The sequence below is a fragment of the Prionailurus bengalensis genome, chromosome A2 (assembly GCF_016509475.1).
Source record: "Prionailurus bengalensis isolate Pbe53 chromosome A2, Fcat_Pben_1.1_paternal_pri, whole genome shotgun sequence".
NCBI classification, from domain to species: Eukaryota; Metazoa; Chordata; class Mammalia; order Carnivora; family Felidae; genus Prionailurus; species Prionailurus bengalensis.
Window position 1 is genome coordinate 145981444 of NC_057348.1, and position 22321 is coordinate 146003764.

At 42.7% G+C, this 22321-nt stretch overlaps 1 protein-coding gene across 3 annotated transcripts in view; it reads right to left on the bottom strand.

Moving 5' to 3' along the window:
• CEP41 (centrosomal protein 41) overlaps positions 1–22321 on the bottom strand; it is a 48934-nt gene that overhangs the window by 9915 nt on the left and 16698 nt on the right. For all 3 annotated transcript variants that reach the window (XM_043590463.1, XM_043590464.1, XM_043590462.1), the window contains 3 exons: positions 10436–10483; positions 5861–5922; positions 4544–4613 (listed from right to left, as the gene is read on the bottom strand). In XM_043590463.1, coding sequence (XP_043446398.1) covers positions 4544–4613; positions 5861–5922; positions 10436–10483 — 180 coding nt within the window. The remainder of the gene's footprint in view (positions 1–4543; positions 4614–5860; positions 5923–10435; positions 10484–22321) is intronic.

The following is a 22321-nucleotide window of genomic DNA, read 5'->3' on the forward strand; positions in this document are numbered from 1 at the left end:
ATAAATAAACGTCAAAAAAAACTAAAAAAAAATAAATATCAAGAGATATAATGCACCCACACAAAAACTATTTGAGGTCCTCGATAATTCGGAAGCGTGCGGAGGGAGACTGTACCAAAACGTTCGAGAATTTGCTGTTTCCACTGGTATGATGAGTAAAGAAAGAAAGATAAGAGGCCTCGTCATTAAAGAGGACACTAAAATTTATTTTTCATATGATATAATCTACCTAGAAATTTCAGGAGAATCCTCTGAGAATAAGGGAAATAAGCGTGCACGTAGATGAAGAAAAGAAATACTAACAGGCAAACAGTTTTCCCCACATAACAATTAGAAAGGAACATGAAGAGCATCTCATTCCCAGTAACAACAGCAGATATAAGATATGTTCTCCTAGAAAACAGGACTATTAAGAAATGCAAAGGGCCCGTACAAACTTTATAGGTCTTAGACAAATTTTACTTGAGAGACATTACAGAAAACCTGAATGAAGAGAGTGACGTAGCTTCACATTCCTGACTGGGTGACAAAAGTGAAACGATGTTAATCCTTTCCAAATTTCATCTTTAGTCCTAAAACAATCCCAATGGGGTTTTTGAAAAGCTTAAAGGGATTGTACAAATGAGAAGGAAAAAAATACACACACACACACACACACACACACACACACACACACGTACATACGGGTAATTTGGAGACCATGCCTTACCGAATAGTAACATATGTGGCAAAGATAAATGATCAAAACAACGCTGAGCCACAAACCAGAATGACGGGGATATAAGAGAGAACACAGAAACAAATCCCAGGATATACATAAAAGCTACCATATATTAAAGGTAACATCGCAAACGAGTGGGTAAAGGAAGAACACTTGCATAAATGGTGGTGGGATAACGTGTCACCTCTCTAGAAAAATCAAATTTAGATAACCCCCTCACATCATATGCCACAATACGTAACAAGTGGATTGATGTAGGGAGAAAACCCAAACCACCAAGCAAGGTAACAGAAGAAAATATAGGTGAATAATTTATCTTAGCTTGGATTTTACGAGTCTAAGGCAATAAAAGAAAGCACAACGTGAAAGGCTAATAGATTTAATCACATAAAGATGCAGACCTTGTGGATGTCAAAAATGAACACCAAGAAAATTAAAAGGTGAGTAACAAATTGGGAAAAACATCTAGGACATATATGCATTAGAAAAGCTTAATAGGGGCGCCTGGGTGGCGCAGTCGGTTGAGCGTCCGACTTCAGCCAGGTCACGATCTCGCGGTCCGTGAGTTCGAGCCCCGCGTCGGGCTCTGGGCTGATGGCTCGGAGCCTGGAGCCTGTTTCCGATTCTGTGTCTCCCTCTCTCTCTGCCCCTCCCCCGTTCATGCTCTGTCTCTCTCTGTCCCAAAAATAAAAATAAACGTTGAAAAAAAAAATTAAAAAAAAAAAAAAAAAAGAAAAGCTTAATATAGTGAATTTACAGAATTAAAAAAAAAATTAACTAGTGCTTTAATTGGAAAAAGATCATGTGCACCAGGTAAAAATGCAAACAAGATAAATTTGTGAATATGGAAAGGAAGTCCCTTCCCACTCCTGACCTCTAGGCCCTCAGGCCCCCTCTTCCAAGGGAAACCCCTGCACGTATTTATGCCTCCCTCCAGAAATAAAACAACTACGTACTTTTGCACATATTTTATTTCCTCCCCTTTTTACATATCAGGAGAACACTATCCATACTGCTCTACACTTAGGTTCTTGGTTTGGTCGTTGTTCTATTTTTACTTAACGATGGAGATTTGGATTTGCAAACTTCACACCGTCAAGCGAAGCCTTTTCTCGTTTTCAAGGCTGTACTTGTTTCCAATGTTTAACGAGACCCTAATGCACGGAGCTTTTTCAAATCGGTAAAAGATGAGCGTTCCGTGAGAAAAAAAGAATGGGGAAGGACAGGTAATGTTCTCAGAAGAAGAAACGTGTGTGGCCAATAATCGCACACAGCCACAAGGCTCAGTTTCGTGCCCGGAGAGATTCAAAAGAAAATGATCCGATACTACTTTTGACCCATCAAGGTGGCAAGCACGTGCAAAAATGATAATTCTTCGGCCCTGCCTGGGACGGGGAGGAACAGGTCTTCTCATTTAGTTGCTGGGAATGCAAACGGGGAGAACCATTCGGGTTCATTCGGGAATGCAAACGGGGAGACAGTGCGGAATCAGCGCCTGAGCGTCTGAAAACGGTTCCGCCCTTTGACCATCTGCAGCAAAATTTATCTTCGGGGAATAATCAGAACCACACTCATGTTTACGTATTTACACAGCAGCATTATCTTAGAAAAGTGACAAATCAGAAAAGCTGTCACGTCCGGTGGGAGAATAGTTAAATCAGTTATGGTATGTCCAAAGGACAGACATTATATGACGACACAACCTTTACGATCAAGCTTTTGAAGTCTGTTCGATGACACAGGACAGCAGGCATGAGGAAACGCTAATCTGGAACAGCATAATTCAAAAGTATGCACCAAGAATATGGATTCGGGGACGCAGTTAGGGGGAAAAGTAGAGCAAAATGTTAACAGGGATTATTATTTTAATTTTCTTCCTTACGTGTTTTTTGCAATTTTCTAATTTTCTAGAAATATACTTTGAAGTCAGGAAGAAACAGTAAACATCACAAAAAGGAGGTTTTCTTCCTCCTTCAAAAATAGCCAGTATGCGTACAATCTGTTCTACAGGCATTCCTGAGTGAGTTATTATTCTGCGTAGAGCACTGGAAAAACACTAATATTACTCACACATTATGGTGTCCTACTTTACAAGAGCCTATTTTGCTGTGCAAATTTATCTCAGAAGAGAAAATTGCATGTGCCCATATGTTCTGGTGCTGTAATCTCCATGAATTCAAGGACCAAATCCAGGTACTTATATAACCAGGTTAAAATTGGGAGTACTTGTATGAGGAGGCCCAATTATCTCTGTTACAAAGAACCCTTATTTCTCTGCCGTGTGAGAGGCATCTGTCAAAGATAAATTCCTGTCTTTGTCAGATGCTCTTTATCCTCCCTAACAAAAACAAGCCCAGGGAAATGACAGTTTTAAGTTGCACAAAGCCAGTGTTCGAACTTCCTGAGAAACTGGTCTTGAAATCCGAAGTCAAATTCCTGGCCTGCCTCAACCTTAACAAAACATATTCCCCTTCAATAAACAGCCACACGCTGATGGTTGAGGGCCTGGGGATAGAATAGAGACCTTAACTCTGCGTATTCTTTTCACGACAGTGCCACTGAGAGGTTTTATTTTCGACTTGGCATTTAAGAAAGGAAACCTGGAGCTGGAAAGCTATCTTCCCAGCCCGGTCTCCAACCTAGCACCTACGCCTCCCCAGGTCATCGCCAGGCTAGATGACGCGATTCTCCAAACCCGCTCTCCGTGCCTTTGCTCAGGTTGCAAGACTCTCGCCAGTCACTTGCACCTGTTCAGATCCTACCCTCTGTTATGGTCCAGCTCGCAGGCTTTAAGAAAGCCTCCCTGGGTTTTCTAACTGGAAAGTACCCTTCCTTCTTCAGGACTCCCAGAGCGATGGGGCGCCTGGGTGGCTCCGTCGGTTGAGCGTCCGACTTCGGCTCAGGTCACGATCTCACAGTCCGTGAGTTCGAGCCCCGCGTCGGGCTCTGGGCTGATGGCTCAGAGCCTGGAGCCTGCTTCCCATTCTGTGTCTCCCTCTCTCTCTGACCCTCCCCGTTCATGCTCTGTCTCTCTCTGTCTCAAAAATAAATAAACGTTAAAAAAAAAAATTAAAAAAAAAAAAAAAAAAGAACTCCCAGAGCGAAGACCCTGGTTATGAGCGGAGACTCGCAGGTTTGTATCCTACCCCCCTCCCTTACTGGCTGTATCCCCTTGAGCAAGCCGTTTAACCTCTGAGGCTTGGGCTTCTCATCTCTAAGCATTTGTTTCTTCCAGAGTCTCTGGTAAGGTGAAGTAAGAAAGCTGCGTGAAGTGCTTAGCAGTGTATATTTAACGAATGATGACTTCTTTCTAATCCTTCGTTATGAATTTCTGCCACGTTCGCAATCTCGCGCTTCTGTTCTCATTTTCCTCGCCCAACACGCACACATGCGCGGACGTGTGCACACGCGACTACCCACTCCATGTGAGCAGGGTTGTGTCGTCTCTGTAGTCTCCTAGCCCCTAATTCTGTGGCCTGTACGTAGGTAGAAGGCACTAAAAATATCCGTTGAGAAAAAGTAATTGGTATATTAAACACACACAGAACGTTTAAACCTACGAAAACACACCAACCAACCCACCACACAAAAAAACATTAACAACTACAAATGTTAGAGCTGGAAAACCAGATGGCTTTTTAAAAGACAGAAGAATGAACAATTAAAGCACCAGAGAGCATGTCTCGGACGGTAACAATCTAATTACAAATAGATACATCGGAGTCCCGATTCCCTGTGGACACAAGAGCAAAGGCGGACAGGGCGAGAACTTCGGTCGCACGGTCAATCGGTTATTTCCCCCACGTCCTCAATTCTCATTACCTTCTAGCCTTTGAATCTCTTCAGCTGTCACTTCCAGTGTTTGATCAGATAGGGAAGCAACCTGGATGACCTGATAGGAAAAAAGAATGAAATACGTAGATGTGTTTATGTTTGTTAGTCTTTAAACAGAGGCAATTCTGTCTTTAACAAAAGACGAGGAAACATCAAAGGTCTCTTGTTTCAAGAAACTGTCAGGGTCCTCCACTGGAGACTAAATCTCAGGCCTCCTTACTTTTGAGGAGCGGGAATTACACCGCAGATGATCATTCCAGAAACACAGATTCGTTTAAAACATCACACAATAGGGGCGCCTGGGTGGCGCAGCCGGTTAAGCGTCCGACTTCAGCCAGGTCACGATCTCGCGGTCCGTGAGTTCGAGCCCCGCGTCGGGCTCTGGGCTGATGGCTCAGAGCCTGGAGCCTGTTTCCGATTCTGTATCTCCCTCTCTCTCTGCCCCTCCCCCGTTCATGCTCTGTCTCTCTCTATCCCAAAAAATAAATAAACGTTGAAAAAAAAAAATCACACAATAAACTTAAAAGTCCAAAAGGATAATTTAGGACAAGAAACATGCGTAAATGGTCATACACATTCCAGTCCCAACATAACACACAATACTTAACCGTGACAGAATTGAATCAGCAATATGACATTCAATGAAGAAATCAATGTCTTATGAATATATATATATATTTTTTAATGTTTACTTACTTTTGAGAAAGAGAAAGAGAGAGCGGGGGTGAGGGGGGAGGGACAGAGAAGGAGAGGGAGACACAGAATCTGAAGCAGGCTCCAGGCTCCACGCTGTCAGCACAGGGTCCCGATGCGGGGCTCGAACTCACAAACTGCAAGATCATGACCTGAGCCGAAGTCAGACGCCCAACTGACTGAGCCACCCGGGTGCCCCTGAATGTATTTATCACAACACGGTATACCCCCCCCCCCACGGTTTTTAAAGCACTTTTCACAGCTCGGCTCATAAGACCCATGATCCACCACGTCAATGAAACTCTAGAGACCAGAATTCTAGATTCGAAACATGAAATTAAAGCGTGCAAGGAAAAATACAACCTAAACCATAAATGCGACGATTTAAAAGTAGAATGCACATTTTACTTTATCAAATTCTTATCAAAGAAGATAGCTCACACCATCCTTGAATGAGCACACACGGCACACCTCTTAATCCTCCCATGGGTGAAATGTACAGACAGGAGAAACCCTTCTGCAAATATTACCTAGAGTGGAATTTAGAAATACACTCACATAAACCGGCACTCATTAGAGTCTTTACCCCAATGGGAAGATCGCTGAACTTACCAGCTGGGCAAAAGTTGTCACTTTCAGTCTCTTGAAGAGCTCATCTTTTTTGTATCTGTAATCTGAAAAGCAGGACAGGATAAATAATTGTGCAGGTATATTTTTCTTTCTTAGAGGTACTCGTTCTGGCTAGTCGTCGAGTTACATGGTATGATCTTCAAGTTATTTATATGCTTTTACATATATTATCTAATATTTGAGCCTCATGACATCCTCGGAATTAAGTGTGGCAGGTATGACTATCGTCTCTTCATTTTTTTTCCCCTTTTTTCCCCCAGCTGGTAGGAGGCCTAGAGTTGAGTTTATAAGCCACCCTTTTGTGTCTAGTGACTTTACCCCTCATGTCATTTCATCCATTTGCCATTTTCCTTTTATTCGGCTATCTCTCTTTGGACCGTGTTGTCTTGCATGCATGTTGTAAGCCACTTTCAATCCTTTGCAGAACAGAGCAAGGAATAAACGTCTGCAACTTACAGATGAGGACAGAGACCCAGAGAAGCTGAGTTGCCCCAGGTCAAACAGTTGGTGAGACATTTACACCCTACTATTCTAACCCCGCCTCAAAGAGAGAACAATTCTGTTCCTGAGGTTATAAATTACACTGGAGACACTGGAGACGCGGGACAACCTTTTTTTCTCCCCCGGGGTACAATGCTGGGCACAGAGTTCTTATGCCTGGTCCTGATAATCTTCTCTAGCAGTTTCTCTGCATTTCCACCTTCAGTAAAAATCCACACGCTCAGTTGTACGAGATGAAAAAGTTCCCGAGATCTATCATGCAGCTGTGTGAATGTACTTAACACTACTGAGCCGAACACTTAAAAAAGGTGAAGACGGTAAATTTTATGTTGTGTGTGTGTGTGTGTGTGTGTGTGTGTTTTACCTCAGTTAATTAAAAAAAAAAATCATGCTAAAACATCCATATTTATTCTGCGCTATCTTTCTGGTTCTGACTCATAACTCAAAAGGGGGTACTTCTGCACTTGTTAACATTTCTTCATATCACATTTGAACGGTCGTTTTAAAATTTTAGCCAATCTCACTTGAGCTAATACCTGTCCCGTGGAGGCATGCTAAAAGTTAGCTTCCATGCAATTTTCTGAAGATGACTGCCGATTCTAAAGAATTTTTGGCATTGAACTTCCCCCCCACCCCCTACACTCCACTACTCTTCTCCATTTTCATATGGGTGGTCATGACTCCTCAAGTATTGCCACATTATTTCAGAATCATTAAAGGTTAGATGGATAATTACTATGGCCTTCACAGCAAAAAAAAAGTCTCCTAAACCAAGACTCCTAGCAACAAAGGAAAGGATTAGAAGTATTTAAAACGATTTACCTGGTGTCACTAATCATTTCCGTGAATTTTCTAAAAACGAACACACAATGAACACTTTGGAGGATGATGTTAGCTTGGTTTACCAAACACTTTACGAACCACGGTCAGGAAATAACAGTACGTTAAAAACTAGCCTTCTGTAAATATATCAAGACTGACTGTTACAACGAATTAAAGCTTCTCTGTTCTGAGACGCCTCAAAGAGAGCGATGTGGCTCACAACGAACCACTACTTCTAGAAAATTCTCAGGGTAGCTTCCTCCGGACACAACAAGGTAACAAACCTAGACGCAAAGGACCTTCCAAGACTCACCAGGATGCAGCCCCAGCAGGTTGGGCAGAAGCTTGCAAAAAAATCCAACTGAATAGCTACAGCATTCCTCTCAGTCACCACCGATTTGCCCACCAAAAGCCACTCACGTTAAGTCCGAATGGTGATAAGTCCGCCAGGAAAGAGAGGCAACAGCTCTCGAGGGGTTTGCACTGCGGCATTCGTCCACTGATCTTCTTTTGGTAAGGTACAAAGTTTGAAATACTTCCCCAATTCTTCACACGCGCAGTACAAAAGGTACCCGTGCAAATCCCCTTTGACGACGTACAGACGATCTCAAACCCAAACCAGGCTCTACCACATTCTACCCACTGGCATTTCTAGTACCCTCTAGGCACGAGACGCCCCACTGTGCATCTGAGCCTGCACTCTACATACCTGGTTCTTGTTTAGAAGGACAGCCATCACTGGGACTTTCTGACATTATTACTCAGAGATAAAAGATCAAACTAGACGTCTGACAGCAAGTTTTAAATGTTATTAAAAAGGACGACTGGGAACACTCTGTCAGCCCGTCCTCGCAAGGGCGAACAGAGCTTTAAGAATGGAGCCTCTGCTCCCATCGTCGCTCCCCAACTCGGGGATGGAGACAAAAAATCCGAGTTGCAGATCCGTTATCAAGGTCTCCTTCTCCAGTAAGTCTGGAGTCGAAGCCTGACTCTCTCGAGTTACTGGAAGGACAGAGACCTGACTATCTAGGATGCTTCACGCTGGTGTCATCTAACCACCAGAAGCCAAGAATAGGCTTTGTGCGCGGTCAATAGGCACAGGGTGTCTGTTTTCTCGAGAGAGAGTTGAAAGAAGGTTCAGATTACAAAGGAATCCTGCGTTTTCAGGGTTCTGTGAAAACACGTTATTAGCGAAGGGAAGCTGGGCTCACAGGGGAAGACAAATCAAAGGAAGTAACAGAACGAGGTTTGTGATTTCACAGAAAGACACGGCATCTAAGGTAACCCGAGAAAAGCGATGGATCTAGGGTGTCATGAAACAGGGCAATATTCTCCTCCCTTTCGGCCCCAAAGAACATCTACAACAGAAAATGGGAAAAGAGAAGGAAATAGCTTCCAAAACGTAGATCTCAAACCAGAATCTGAAGTAATTCTAGTCGGGGAATCAGCACAAACTGTGTGTGAAACAAGGTGAGAGGGGCCTCCTGTCTTACTAAAAAAGGAAGTCCGAAACTCCTAAAGAGGGAAGCAAACATTTTCAAGGACTCTATTCTAGAGGTATTTGGGGGGCGGGGGTGGGGTGGGGGAAGAGAAGCTCCATTTAAAGTTTAGATATTAAAGAGATCACATTGCGCTTTTAAGAAGTGTTTCCAACAGGGCTTGGCAATCTGGGCGGAACGGGGCGTTTTCAGGGGACAAATTTTGGTGTGGACGTGAGAACTTACGCTAAGCTACGAATGGACAGAGGAGGCAAAAGGGGACCTCAAACCCAAACAGAAGCAGGCCGGCTGAACTTTACCTGCTGTGGATGAATTACGGGCGACGACAACGAAGCATGGGTGAGTAAATGAGACTTTTTTCCTAGTTGAAAACGTGACTGCATACTTAAAATATATACACTTGTGTCATGTATAATGGAACAAAGCGATAGCATCTAATACAAAGGACCCGAGAAGAAAAGGATACTGTGACGTGACACATTAAAAACCAAATGTCTAGAACGTTAGCCCTCATAGCGAGACGTGGCAAATAACAGAGTCGGCGTAAAGCTGTTCCTGAGTCCACACTGATGGCTGCGGTTTCTCGATACCCCAGCAATTCAAAAGAAGCAGAAACATTATCATTTAAATGAAAAGGTCTGCTGTGTAATAACAGAAGTTCTGGTGAATTCTGGATTTGTAGTATTCTCTTCCCAAAAGATGTCTATTACCAGAGGGAAGTCCTGAACTGTTAACCATCAGAGTGCCTCTTTACCACCGTCGGCTAAAGATTCCCCTGTCACTGGGCTCTTCTGCTGAGGATATGAACAAATCCATCTAAGAAAATAGATGTTCCTACTTCTTTAATTCTCGCCTTGATGTGTACACTTTACATCTATTTTGGACACAGAATGAAAAACTATGCTTTTGTGCAAGGGTAATGCACAAAATGACTAGTAGCGTATCTTTGCAGATGAGTAGTTTTTTTTTTTTTTTTTAATTTTTTTTTTTCAACGTTTATTTATTTTTGGGACAGAAGGAGACAAAGCATGAACGGGGGAGGGGCAGAGAGAGAGGGAGACACAGAATCGGAAACAGGCTCCAGGCTCTGAGCCATCAGCCCAGAGCCCGACGCGGGGCTCGAACTCCCGGACCGCGAGATCGTGACCTGGCTGAAGTCGGACGCTTAACCGACTGCGCCACCCAGGCGCCCCTCAGATGAGTAGTTTTTAAGAAGGAACGCATGAAATATGATTTTTAATTAAAGGAAAGCAGAGACTGCAATGAATTTATAAGGCATAGCACCGCTTCAAGCTTTCTCCCTCACTCCTCTGTGTCTTTCATGGATACTGACTAATTTATACACACAAGGGTGTTATAAAATAAGAGATAATATTATTCCCATCTCAGGCATAGAGCAAACTAAGAAAATGGGAAAGATCATGACCTTGGAAAAGGTCGTGGAGACTGCAGTACAATGAAACCAGAAGCTTGGACTCTCGCTGCTTAAGTAGAACTCATCCAACACTAACATCTCCTATGGGATGGAAGTCGGGCAGAACTTGGCCCTCAAGCAACAACCTTAGCAGCTGGCCGGGACGGTACACGGCGCTTCCCACATCCTTCTAGGCACCTGCCAGGCTCACCCGCCTCCCACAGCTCTCTGCGCGTGTCAGCTGTAGGGAAGGGCTAAGGTTGTTAATAACCGACTTCTAGATGGGCTCCATTATCCCAAACCTTCAATAGGGTTACTCACTTTTTTTGATCTCTTCTAGCTTCTCAGTGTATTTAGTCATGCTGTTACCTAAAAAGAGAATAAGATAGGCTTTTTAACGGAAGAAAATGAGTAACTCTGTAAAAACAGAATGGAGAACAAGTGTTCCCGAAGCCTCCCTATCCTGTTCTTACAGAACTACAGTAGGCAAATGGGCCACACATACGTAAGAGTCTTTTGGATTATACAGCATCATTAAGTGATGAGGAATCAAGGAAAAAGTTTTGGCCAAATACACACGAGGCAGTACGGATGATCACTTTATATTTAAAAAATGTTTTAAACACTTATTTTTATTATTATTTTTAATGTTTATATATTTTTGAGAGAGAGAGAGAGAGAGAGAAAGCACAAGCGGGGGAGGGGCAGAGAGAGAGAGGGAGACACAGAATCCGAAGCAGGCTCCAGGCTCTGAGCTGTCGGCACAGAGCCCGCCGTGGGGCTCGAACTCACCAACCTTGAGATCATGACCTGAGCTGAAGTCAGATGCCTAACCGACTGAGCCACCCAGGCGCCCCTGTAATTTTTTTTTTTCAAGTCAAGGCTTTCCTCCTTTTTTTTTTTTTTTTAAATTCCCCCATAACCTTTTCGTGGGGAAGATGTGCAGAAGAGAAGGAAAGAAGCAATGATCTCTGAATGTCTAAAATGTGCCGCTGTGGCTACCCAAGCAATCCCTTGCGTTGCACTTAGTCTTTGTGGTTTCCCTCGCTTTCCTGAACTTGGTCTTCAACTATTCCTGCTGATGTTGCAGCCTGAACTAGACCACACAGTCTGTGCAGTAGTATTCATCACGGATTTGCTCTGCTGAGAAGGAAGAGCAGATTCCCACCACTGCGGAGAGCACCCAGCCTTCGTGTTCTACAGTCTGCTTCTAAAATACCAGGCTCTCGCCAAGGTGGTTTGGAGAGTTTCCACACCCTAAAACTGGGCCAGGATCGTTTTGGTTTCCGAAAGAACGGAGGTCTAGTTCCCAAGCGAGGGGCTATTATTTTTTACTGGGCACGCTTCAGTTTGATTCAGTTCAGCACAGCAAGCTCTGCCTGGCATTTGAAAGGTACAGCAAAAAGGGAAAACCTGTCAAAAAGAATTTCTCATTTCTAAAATCGCGCTCCTAACTTTCAAGCCTTGAGAGGGGCTCGTCAGATTCAGTCCCAACTTCAGATAAAAGAAACGCTTCCAGTTAATGGCGTGGACTGATGTTGTTAAGGACCATCCTGAACTTTTCTGCATGGCTGAGGTCAGAAGTAGAGAAAGAAAATTCTTGCTCTGAAACCCAAAATACCTTTTCAAAAAACAGCTTACATCACGTTAGTATTAAATCTTCACTTATGAATCCATCCGGGAATAAAATTCTGCTGGGTTAAAAAAATTTTTTTTTTTTTTCCCGTCTGAAGACACAACTCTCCGAATCAGGACAGAACAGGACTCGGTGTAGTCCTGGAGTCAGGCTGTTGCGGCCTTCCAAAAGCTCAGAGAGACAGGACGGTAGTCAGGGCCGCGGGAAGGCCTGAGCCTTCTCAAGAGAGGCACTAAAAACGCCTAAGAGGTCCAAACAGCACCACAAACCAAGATTGGCATCAAATATGATCTTTTCTAGGTTCTTCAGACTGGAATGGATCTGAGATGGGACCAGATCTCCGGAGGGAACCAGGAATTCCTCCGGAACCTACTTCCCTCTCCCCCGCAATTTTGACCTGAGGCGGGAACCCCCCCCAGTCAGCAGGGTAAGGGAAGTGAGCTCTTCAGCGACCCGCCATCTTACTCGTCAGCTATTGTACATCATAGCTTTTGGTTCCGCGCTCCCGAGATCCTACATTTGCGTGTTTTTGGCGTGGCAGTTGGTTTCTTTTGGCTGGGGCAGCTTCAGGCAGTCTCCTCACAGGAGGCTGAGGTGCAGGAGAGATGACTGATTTGCTCAGTGACACAGCAAATTAGAAGCTAAGCCAGGATTAATATTCCCCACCTCCTTGTTTGTGACACGGCTCACAAGAACAACACCGCTTCTCTAGTTGTGTTGGTTCAAAAACACGGTTTCACCGTGAGGTCAATACGCAGGGAGTGTTACTTCCCTAACAGGGGCAGGTGGGAACCATTTTATGCTCTGAACTCCCCAAGGCATACCACGCATGGAAAACAACAGCCAGCCTTATTATATGGTCTTTATTATCAAAACATTACATTTCCAATCTACAGTGGAGTCCACGTCTCCATCAATTATCAACATTTTCGGACTCTTCCCTCCCCGCCCCGCTCTTCATCTTGGTAGCAACAGAGCCTCACAACAACCCAGTGAGGTAAGGCTGTCACTCCTCCTGTTTGTTTTCCCCACCGAAGGAGAAGGCAGGGAAAACAGTCTTTTGCAGAGGTGTACAAATACTTGGCACAATTAAGAACAGATCTGAGAGGGCTACCGAGAAGAAGGTCTTTTCATGACATTCATTCATTCTGTCCAAGTAGAGGGGGCAAAAAGAAAATGGAGGATGTCTGCATTGTTTCAGCTGGAGGAAGACCCGGGGATGGCCGACTCATCGAGGCAAAAGGAAAAAGAAAGAAAATCCTTCAAAACGATGGTAGAAAGTACGAGATCTAGTATTCTACCCTCCTTCATACGCTGCTTGTATCTTAACTACACAGCTATCTTACTGGATCTAATTGCATCTGAAAGCAGGTTTCTGACTACCTCTTAAAAAGGCTAGAAGTGAGTCAATTCCATAATTGGCTTATTTATAAAGGCAGCTTTGTTTTATACAAGAGGAGTCTAAAAGACTATCGGCAAACCAGTTCTTTTTTAACTGAAATTACACGTTGCTGCCAGATAAATTTTCCTAGACAAGACTTTGATTAAAAAAAAAAAAAAACAAAAAAAAATGTCAGCGGCTCCCCGCTGCTTCGTGACTGAAGTTTAAACTCCTTGCTCCAGAGCTGAAGGCGCCGACGTCTCACCTGCCTCTTCAATCTTGCCTTAATTACTAAACTTGACAAAGTCTGCGTTGGTCTTCTGTTCTCTAACAGGTCATCTTGTCCATGTAATCATAATAGCTCACCCAGCTGGAAGTGACCTTTCCCTTCTCTGAACTTCTCCAGCACTCAGCTCCCCACTCACAAGGCATTTATCATCGCGCCGCCTTATTTGTGTGCAAGCCTTATCTACCTTCTGATACGGAGAGCCAAATGCTGTTTATGCTCGCGCGCACACGCGCACACACGCACGCACACACACACACACACACACACACACACACACACACAGAATCTCTATCTCTTCCGCTGTCTAGCACGAAGGCACTCGGAGTCACTGGCTAAGTGAAATTTACTATGAAGACGTATTGTCTGAAGAATCCTTATAATAAATTCTTTTACAACACAAATAATCACATCCCAATCTGGCTTGGGTTTTTGTCCACCTTTGCTTTAAGCTCTGCTTTGCTTTAAGCTCTGCTTTGCTCTGATTTGCTTTAAGCTCTGCACGACCTGATCTATTACCACCCATGTATGTACGATCTGTGTGACATCCGCATTGTTTCAAGACTCATGTCGCCTCGAAATGCTTAAGGTGCTATTTAGCTTCTACTTAGCTTATAAACCCAACTCTATCAATAGTGTTACGCAAAGACAGAGTACAATCGATAAACTGGGTGACTCATTCATTAGACTTTTTCCCTTTGTTTCCTTATTATTTAATAACATTATTTGTACTGAGCCAGTACGAAGAGCAAGTGATTTTGAGCAGCAGTAATCTAAAGTGGGCAAGATTTATAAGGCACGAACTCAGTTGCTAAGAGACAACTCCATTGCTTTATTTTTCTTCAATATTTCCCTCCTCTCCGGAGAAGTTCTTTTGGCTCAGAAGGAGCAGAAAGCATGAAAAGAGGCACAGTGGTCCTTTGTTAATCTCAGTAAGTTATATGAGTATAGAAGTGCTTTCTGCTTTGTAAGAGGCTTTCACATACATTTCTGCCTTTGACATAAAAAAAAAAGGACAGAATTAAATACCAAATACAAATGAAGAGTACCTAGTCCGTAATGAGTTTGAGTGCTTAAGACCAAGGCTATTAGCAAATATTCAGGAAAAGTACAGACGAAAGAAGAAAACAGGAAACGACTAGCTTGTGGGGAGAGAACAAGAGTAATGGGAATTTACAAAAAAATTAACAACAAGGCTAGAAAAGACTAAGTGGAGGAAATCTAGAGAATTTTAGGAAACTGAAGACATTTCAAATACGGGACCGCATCTAGACTGAAATGAGGTGATAAACGCAGGCGATAAAAGAGGGTGGGACACTGACAAAGGGAGAGCCCTGTGGTTTGGCAAGTGTCCCTGAATCGGCCTGCAGTGCTGCAGAACGGAAACCCACAGAGGGTGCTTGAGAATACACAAGAGCCCTGCGGTGGAGACTGAACAAAACGCCGTCAGGGATTTCATCGGAAGCGTAATCCATTCATGGCACAGTCTGGCAATGCGGGGGAGCGGGCAAGACACACCCAGGCACCTATGGAACAAAAGAAATAGTTGAAGTTCAAAACAATTCTGCTATTTCCCGCCATGGCTATACATCAGTGTTTGGGTTTAGAGGAGAAGTGGAGTCAGAAGCATAGAAATCAAAAATAATCTTTACCCAGGAGGAAGATAGCAGTCTTTGAAGAACTCAGGAGGTGATGTGGGTGAAGACTGGAGATACCATGCAATTCTTGATTTCTTGTGATTAACTCTGAATTGCTCACTGTTTGGTAAGAAAAGATTAAAGACCCATCTATTTAGCCTAGAAATGAGGAATGTTCACTCATACCTGTGCCTATTTCTACTGCTGTGACTGCGGACCTTAAAAACCTACCACTCGGGCTGTAAGGTTATTCTTGGGCTCCCTTAACCAGGACTCCTCACCCTTCGCACCTCCTGGCACCCATACAAGTGGTAACATTTGAGTAGAATGCTGGCATAGACGCTGGCTGTCCCAGGCCGATGGCTACCCAGAGAGCTAAAGGGACATAGATCGTGGCACGTAATAGGCCACGGCACATCAGGTGGATACTTTTCTCTGAATACACAGGGAGGTGAGTCATAAGAATGCACAGAAAAAAACATGAAAATAAAATCCTCCCCTGAAATTGACTTTAAAATAATTTCTAAATTTGAAACAACAAAAAAATCGAACACTAGAATAAGATTTCTCTCCCACACTGACTTTAAAATACTTTTGAGTTTTAAGCAACGAAGTACACTTTGGCCCTTCCAAAAGCTATTATAAAACTGGTTTGGGAGACTTCTGCCTCCAGGAAGATGAGTAGGTGTACTTTTCTCTACTCCCCCAGCTAAGCACAACAAAAATACTAGACCACTCAGTAGATGGGAGGAAGTATTGGCAAATCATCCTTCTGATAAGGGCCTAGTACCCAGAATACACCAAAGAACTCTTAAAACACAACGGTTAAAAAAAAAAAAAATTAAAAACCGGGCCAGTGATTTGAACAGATAGTCCTCTATGGGAGATACACAAATGCCGGTAAGCACATAAAAAGGTGCTCCACATCATTAGTCATTAGGAAAATGCAAATCAAAACCACAATGCGATACCCCTTCACATCCGCAAAGATGACTATAATCAAAATGACGGACAGTAACAAGCATCGTTGAGGACGTGGAGAAAATAGAGCCCTCCCACAACACTAGTGGGAATGCAAAGTGGTGCAGCTGCTTTGGAAAACGGTTTGGCAGTTCCTCAGAAAATTAAACACAGAGTTGCCACGTACGGTCATCCGTGACTCCTAGGTATAGAACCAAGAGCATTAAAAACATATGTTCACGCAAAAATTTGCACATTAATGTGTATAGCCGCGTTACGGCCAAAAAGTATAAACAATCCACATGTCCCTCAACTGATGACTGGCTAACCAAAACGGGGAAGATCTATCTATACAACAGAATATTATTTGGCGGTAAAAAAGACCGAAGTGTTGATAGATGTTGCAACAGAGACGGACCTCGAAAACATCATGCTGAGTGAAGCCAGACACAAAAGGCCACATATTACAGGATTCCATTTATATGAAATGCTCAGAATAGACAAACTCGTAGCTACAGAAAGTAGGTTAGTGGTCACCAGGGACTGGAAAAAGTCAGGAATGAGAAGCGATTGCTATTGGATATGGGCTTTCTTTTGGGGGTGACAAAAATGTCCTGCAATTAGACAGTGATGATGGTGTCACAACCTTGTGAATGTACTAAAAACCTCTGAATTGCTTAAAAGGTTAAAAGGGTGAATTTTATGGTAGGTAAATTATACCTCAATTTAAGAAAATAACGTATCAGTGCGCCTGGGTGCCTCAGTCGGTTAAGCGTCTGGCTTTTGATTTCAGCTCAGGTCATGATCTCACGGTTGTGAGAGGGAGCCCCGGGTCAGGCTCTGCACTCAGTGTGGAGCCCGCTTAAGATTCTCTCTCTCCCGCTCCCTCTGCCCTTCCCCTGCTCTAAAAAAAAAATTAAAAAAAAAAAAAAAAAAAGAAAAGAACGTATCAATTATAAAAAAGATTGAATAAAAAAAAAAAAAAACCCCAAACCCTGGACATTATGTATAAAATATAAGAGAAGACTGATAGGTTGGAAAGAGAGAGGCAGACTGGCTAGAGACCTCGAGACCCAAGAATGGCATAATGGTTGAGTTACTTAGCTTTTTGTTTTGTCTGTTTGTCTGCTTGCCTCATATATCTTAGACTTAGAGCTAAAGAAGCCAGCAATCCAGAAACACCAATGGACAGACAAGAAAAAAAGAATCCCCATCAAAGCCTGCTGTCCCCGCCCAAAGGACAGGGAAAGGGGCAGCCTAGCAAGCCAGAAAACTGTCAGACAATAACTGCTTTTACTCCAGCCAAACACCACCCTCACCTGGCAGCAAAGGTCAAGTGGGGAGCCTTGATTTCCATCCTTGCTGGGCTACGATGTGGTGCCATCAAAGCGCGGAAAGAGGATCAAGAAGGTGGGGCTGGAAAAGTGCTCAAAGATACAATGGCGGAAGACTCCTCAGATCTGACAAGAGACATAAACCTATAGATGTACCTAGGAGCCAAGTGAATGCCAAACAGGATAACCCAAAGAAACCCACATCACGCTACATCATAATCAAACTTTTGAAAACTAAAGAAAAAAGAATCTTGAAAGCAGCAAGAGAAAAAATGGTATCTTTACCTATATAAGAAAAACAGTTCCAATGACAGCAGATTTCTCATCAGAAATCATGGCAGCCAGAAGGAAGTGGCACAGTATTTTTCAAGGGCTGAACGAAAGGGATTGTCGACCTAGGCTCCCACACCCAGAGAAAATACCCTTCAGGAATGAAAGGAAACCAAGACATTGGGCAGATGAAGCAAAACTAAGAGAGTCTGTCACCGAAAGACTTGCCCTAAAGAATAGCTAAAGAAAGTTCTCTAATCGGAAAGCAAAAGGAGGAACCTGGGAATTTCAGGAAAGAAGAAAGAATACAGAAAGCAAAAGTATGGGTATATACATTTTTTTTCAAGTGCCTATGGGATATACACCAAGATAGACCATATCTTGAGTAATAAAATGGACAACGATGCATTAAAAAAAAAAAATCAAGGGGCGCCTGGGTGGCGCAGTCGGTTAAGCGTCCGACTTCAGCCAGGTCACGATCTCGCGGTCCGGGAGTTCGAGCCCCGCGTCGGGCTCTGGGCTGATGGCTCAGAGCCTGGAGCCTGTTTCCGATTCTGTGTCTCCCTCTCTCTCTGCCCCTCCCCCGTTCATGCTCTGTCTCTCTCTGTCCCAAAAATAAATAAACGTTGAAAAAGAAAAAAAAATCAAAACGTACAGAGCATGTCCTCCAACCACAATGGAATCAAAGTGGAAATCAAAATAACAAGAAAATCTCCAAACACTTGTAAACGAAACAACACACTTCTAAATAATCCATGAATCAAAAAAGGAAGTCTCAAAGGAAATGAAAAGGTACACTGAACTGAATGAAAATAAAAATACAACATATCAAAATTTGCGTGACACGGCTAAAGCAGTGCTGAGAAATTCATCGCACGAACTATGTGTATTAAAAAAAAGAGGGAAAGTCTTAAACCAATAAGTTAAGCTCCCACCTCAAGAATCTAGAAACAGAAGAATCTAGAAACGCAAAGCAGAAGGACAGAATAATAAATATGAGAGCCAAAATCGATGGAATTGGAAACAGAAAAAACAATAGGGAAAACCGATGAAACCAAGAGTTTGTTCTTTGAAAGGATCAGTAAAATGGACAAATGTATAGCAAAGAAAAAAGGGGGCAGATGCAAATTAGCAGTATCAGGAACAAAACGGGGGCTGGCACTTCAAGAATCAGCAGGATAGGGGCGCCTGGGTGGCGCAGTCGCTTAAGCCTCCGACTTCAGCCAGGTCACGATCTCGCGGTCCGTGAGTTCGAGCCCCGCGTCGGGCTCTGGGCTGATGGCTCGGAGCCTGGAGCCTGCTTCCGATTCTGTGTCTCCCTCTCTCTCTGCCCCTCCCCCATTCATGCTCTGTCTCTCTCTGTCCCAAAAATAAATAAACGTTGAAAAAAAAAAATTAAAAAAAAAAAAAAAAAGAATCAGCAGGATAATAAGGGCAGATGACAAACAGTCCTGCTCACGTAAATATGAAAACTCGGATGAAATGTACTAATTTCTCAAAAAACACAAACTAGCACAACTCACTCAATAGGAAACAAATAATTTGAATATTCTCCGTAACTATGAAATAAATTGAATTCAAAATTTAAAAACTGTCAGAAATCTCCTGGTTCAGATGGTTTTACTAGAGAATTCTACCAAATGCTTAAGAAAGGATGAACACCAATTAACCAACTGTAAAAATTAACACCAAGGTTTTGTTTTGTTTTCGATTCAATCTTTTTCCTAGTGGGTATGTTATTTCCTTAAATTGAGGTGCCATGTACATACAATAAAAGGCCACCCTTTTAAAGCGTGTAATTCATAATACACAATCTTTTCCAGAAAACAGAACAAGTGGAAATACTTCCCAACATTTTATGATGCTGATGTTATGCTGATGTTTATGATGCTACTAACACTAGACAAAGACAGGAGAGCTTGGGTGGCTTAGTCCGTTAAGTGTCCAACTTTGGCTCAGGTAATGATTTCACGGTCCAGGAGTTCGAGCCCTGCGTTGGGCTCTGTGATGACAGCTCAGAGCCTAGAGCCTGTTTCTGGATTCTGTGTCTCCCTCTCTCTCTGCCCCTCCCCTTCTTGCACTCTCTCACTCTCTCTCTCTCTTTCTCTCTCAAAAATAAATAAACGTTAAAAAAAATAGAAAAATAAAAAACCAGGCAAAGACAGTCCCCCCCAATAGAATTACAAACTAATGTACCTCATTAATACAGACACAAAAATCTTTAACAAAATAATAAAGAGAACTGAGCAATATGTAACAAGAATTATACACCCTGACTAAGTGAGGTTTAGCCCACAGATGCAGGAATAGTACAATATTTGCAAATCAAGGTAATCCATCCTATTAACAAGCTAAAGACAAAATCATATGATTCTATCAATTGATGCGGTAAAACCATTTGATGAAATTCAAATCATACGTGATGGAAAATTCTCACAAAAATAGGAATAGGAGGAAACTTGCTCAGACAAATATGGCTCACACTGTACCTGATGATGAAGGACTAGAATGCTTTCCCCCTAAGATCAGGAAAAAGACAAGGATGTTCCCTCTTAACATTCTTATCTGCCATAATTCTGGAAGCCCTAGCCAGTGCAATAAAGCAATAAAAGGAAATAAAAGACATGTACAGACTGGCAAGGAGAAATAAAACTATTCTTTTTTGGTAGATGACATCATCATCTACATAGGAAAGCCCAAGGAATCTACCAAAAGACCCCAAACAAACAAACAAAACTCCTTTTGTACCTAATAAGTGAATTTAGCAAAGTCCCAGGATTCAAGAGAAACATACAAAAATTAGCTGTATTTCTGTATGTTAGCAATGAACACAGTAACACCAAAATTAGAAATACAATACCATTTACAACTGCTTAAAAAAAAAAATGAATACTTAGGTGTAAATCTAACAAAACCTGTACAGGACCCTTATGCTGAAAACTACAGTATTGATGAAAGAAACCAAAGAAGATCTAAATAAATGGAGAGACATATAGTAGTCCCCCTTTACCCTCAGGGGATATGTTCCAAGACCCCTCCCCTCAGTGGACACCAGGAACCATACATAGGTACTGAACCCTATATACACACTATGTTTTTCTATACATACATACCTATTATAAAGTTTAATTTATAAATTAGGCACAGTAAGAATTTAACAACAATAACTAATAATAAAAGAGAACGATTATAATACATACTATGATAGAAGTTATGTGAAAGTGGTCTCTCTCTGTTTCTCAAAATAGCTTATATCCTTGGGCGCCTGGGTGGCTCAGTCGGTTACGTGCCTCACTTCGGCTCAGGTCGTGATCTCAAGTTTGTGAGTTTGAGCCCCCCGTCGGGCTCTGCGCTGACAGCTCGGAGCCTGGAGCCTGCTTCAGATTCTGTATCTCCCCATCTCTCTTCCTCTCCCCAACTTGTTCTCTCTCTCTCTCTCTCTCTCTCTCTTTCTCTCTCTCAAAAATAAAATAAAAGAAACAAAAAGAAGTATCTTCTACCCTTCTTCTTGTGACGACGTGAGATAATACAATGCATGATGAGAAGAAGCGAGGTGAATGACACAGGGGCTGCGACGTGGCATGAAACTACTATTGACCTTCTGAGATACATCAGGAAGAGGAACACCTGCTTCCGGACCGCGGGTGACTCTGGGTAACCGAAACGGTGGAAAATGAGATCTCAGAGAAGTGGGGGGACCACTGTCCCCTAGTAATGGGTTGGCAGACTCAACACAGCAAAGGTGTCAATTCATCCTAAATTGATATACAGGTTTAACGCAACTCCTATCAAAGTCAGAGCAATGCTTTTTTGTACATGTAGACAAGATTATTCTAAAATTTACACGGGGAGGCAAAGGAATTAGAATAGCTAAAATAATTTGTAAAGAAAAATAACGTGGGGGTAATCAGTCTAACCAATTTTAAGTATCAAATTTACCATAGGGCTACAGAAATCGAGACTGAGATATTGGCAGAGGGACAGACACATAGGTCAATGGCACAGAATAAAGAACCCCAAAATAGATCCGCGTAAATAGGCCAAACTGGCTTCTGATAAAGGTGAACATACAATTCAATGGAGGAAAGGCAGCCTTTTAACAAATGGTGCTAGAGCACCTGGACATCCATAAGCAAAAAGTTAATCCTTATCTAAGTTGCACATCTTATGCAGAAATTACCTCAAGGTGAACGACGGACTTAACTGTAAAACCTAAAACTATAAAACTTTTAGGAAAAAAGCACGATAGAAACATCTCTGGGATGTGGTCTCGGTAAAGAGTTCTTCGATTTGACAGCAAAAGCAGGATACAAAACAGGAAACATTGATAAACTGGACTTCGCCACAATTACAAACTTCTACCCGTCAGAAGGCCCTGTAAGGAGAATGGAAAGACGAACTACAGACTGGAAGAAAATATTTGCCATGCATCCAACAAAAGGCCTGGTAGCTAGAATACACGAGGAATACTCAACACTCAAGTTAAAAAGCAAACAATCCAATCAGAACACAGGCAAAAGACACGAACAGATATTTCACTGAAGAAGATACACAGATGGCAAATGCAAATCAAAACAGCAATGAGATACCACTGCTCGTCTATCAGAATGGCTAAAATTAAAAATGGCAACACCACCAAATGCTGGTGAGGATGTGGAGAAACTGGAGCATTCAGTCATCGCTGGTAAGAATGTAAACCGGTG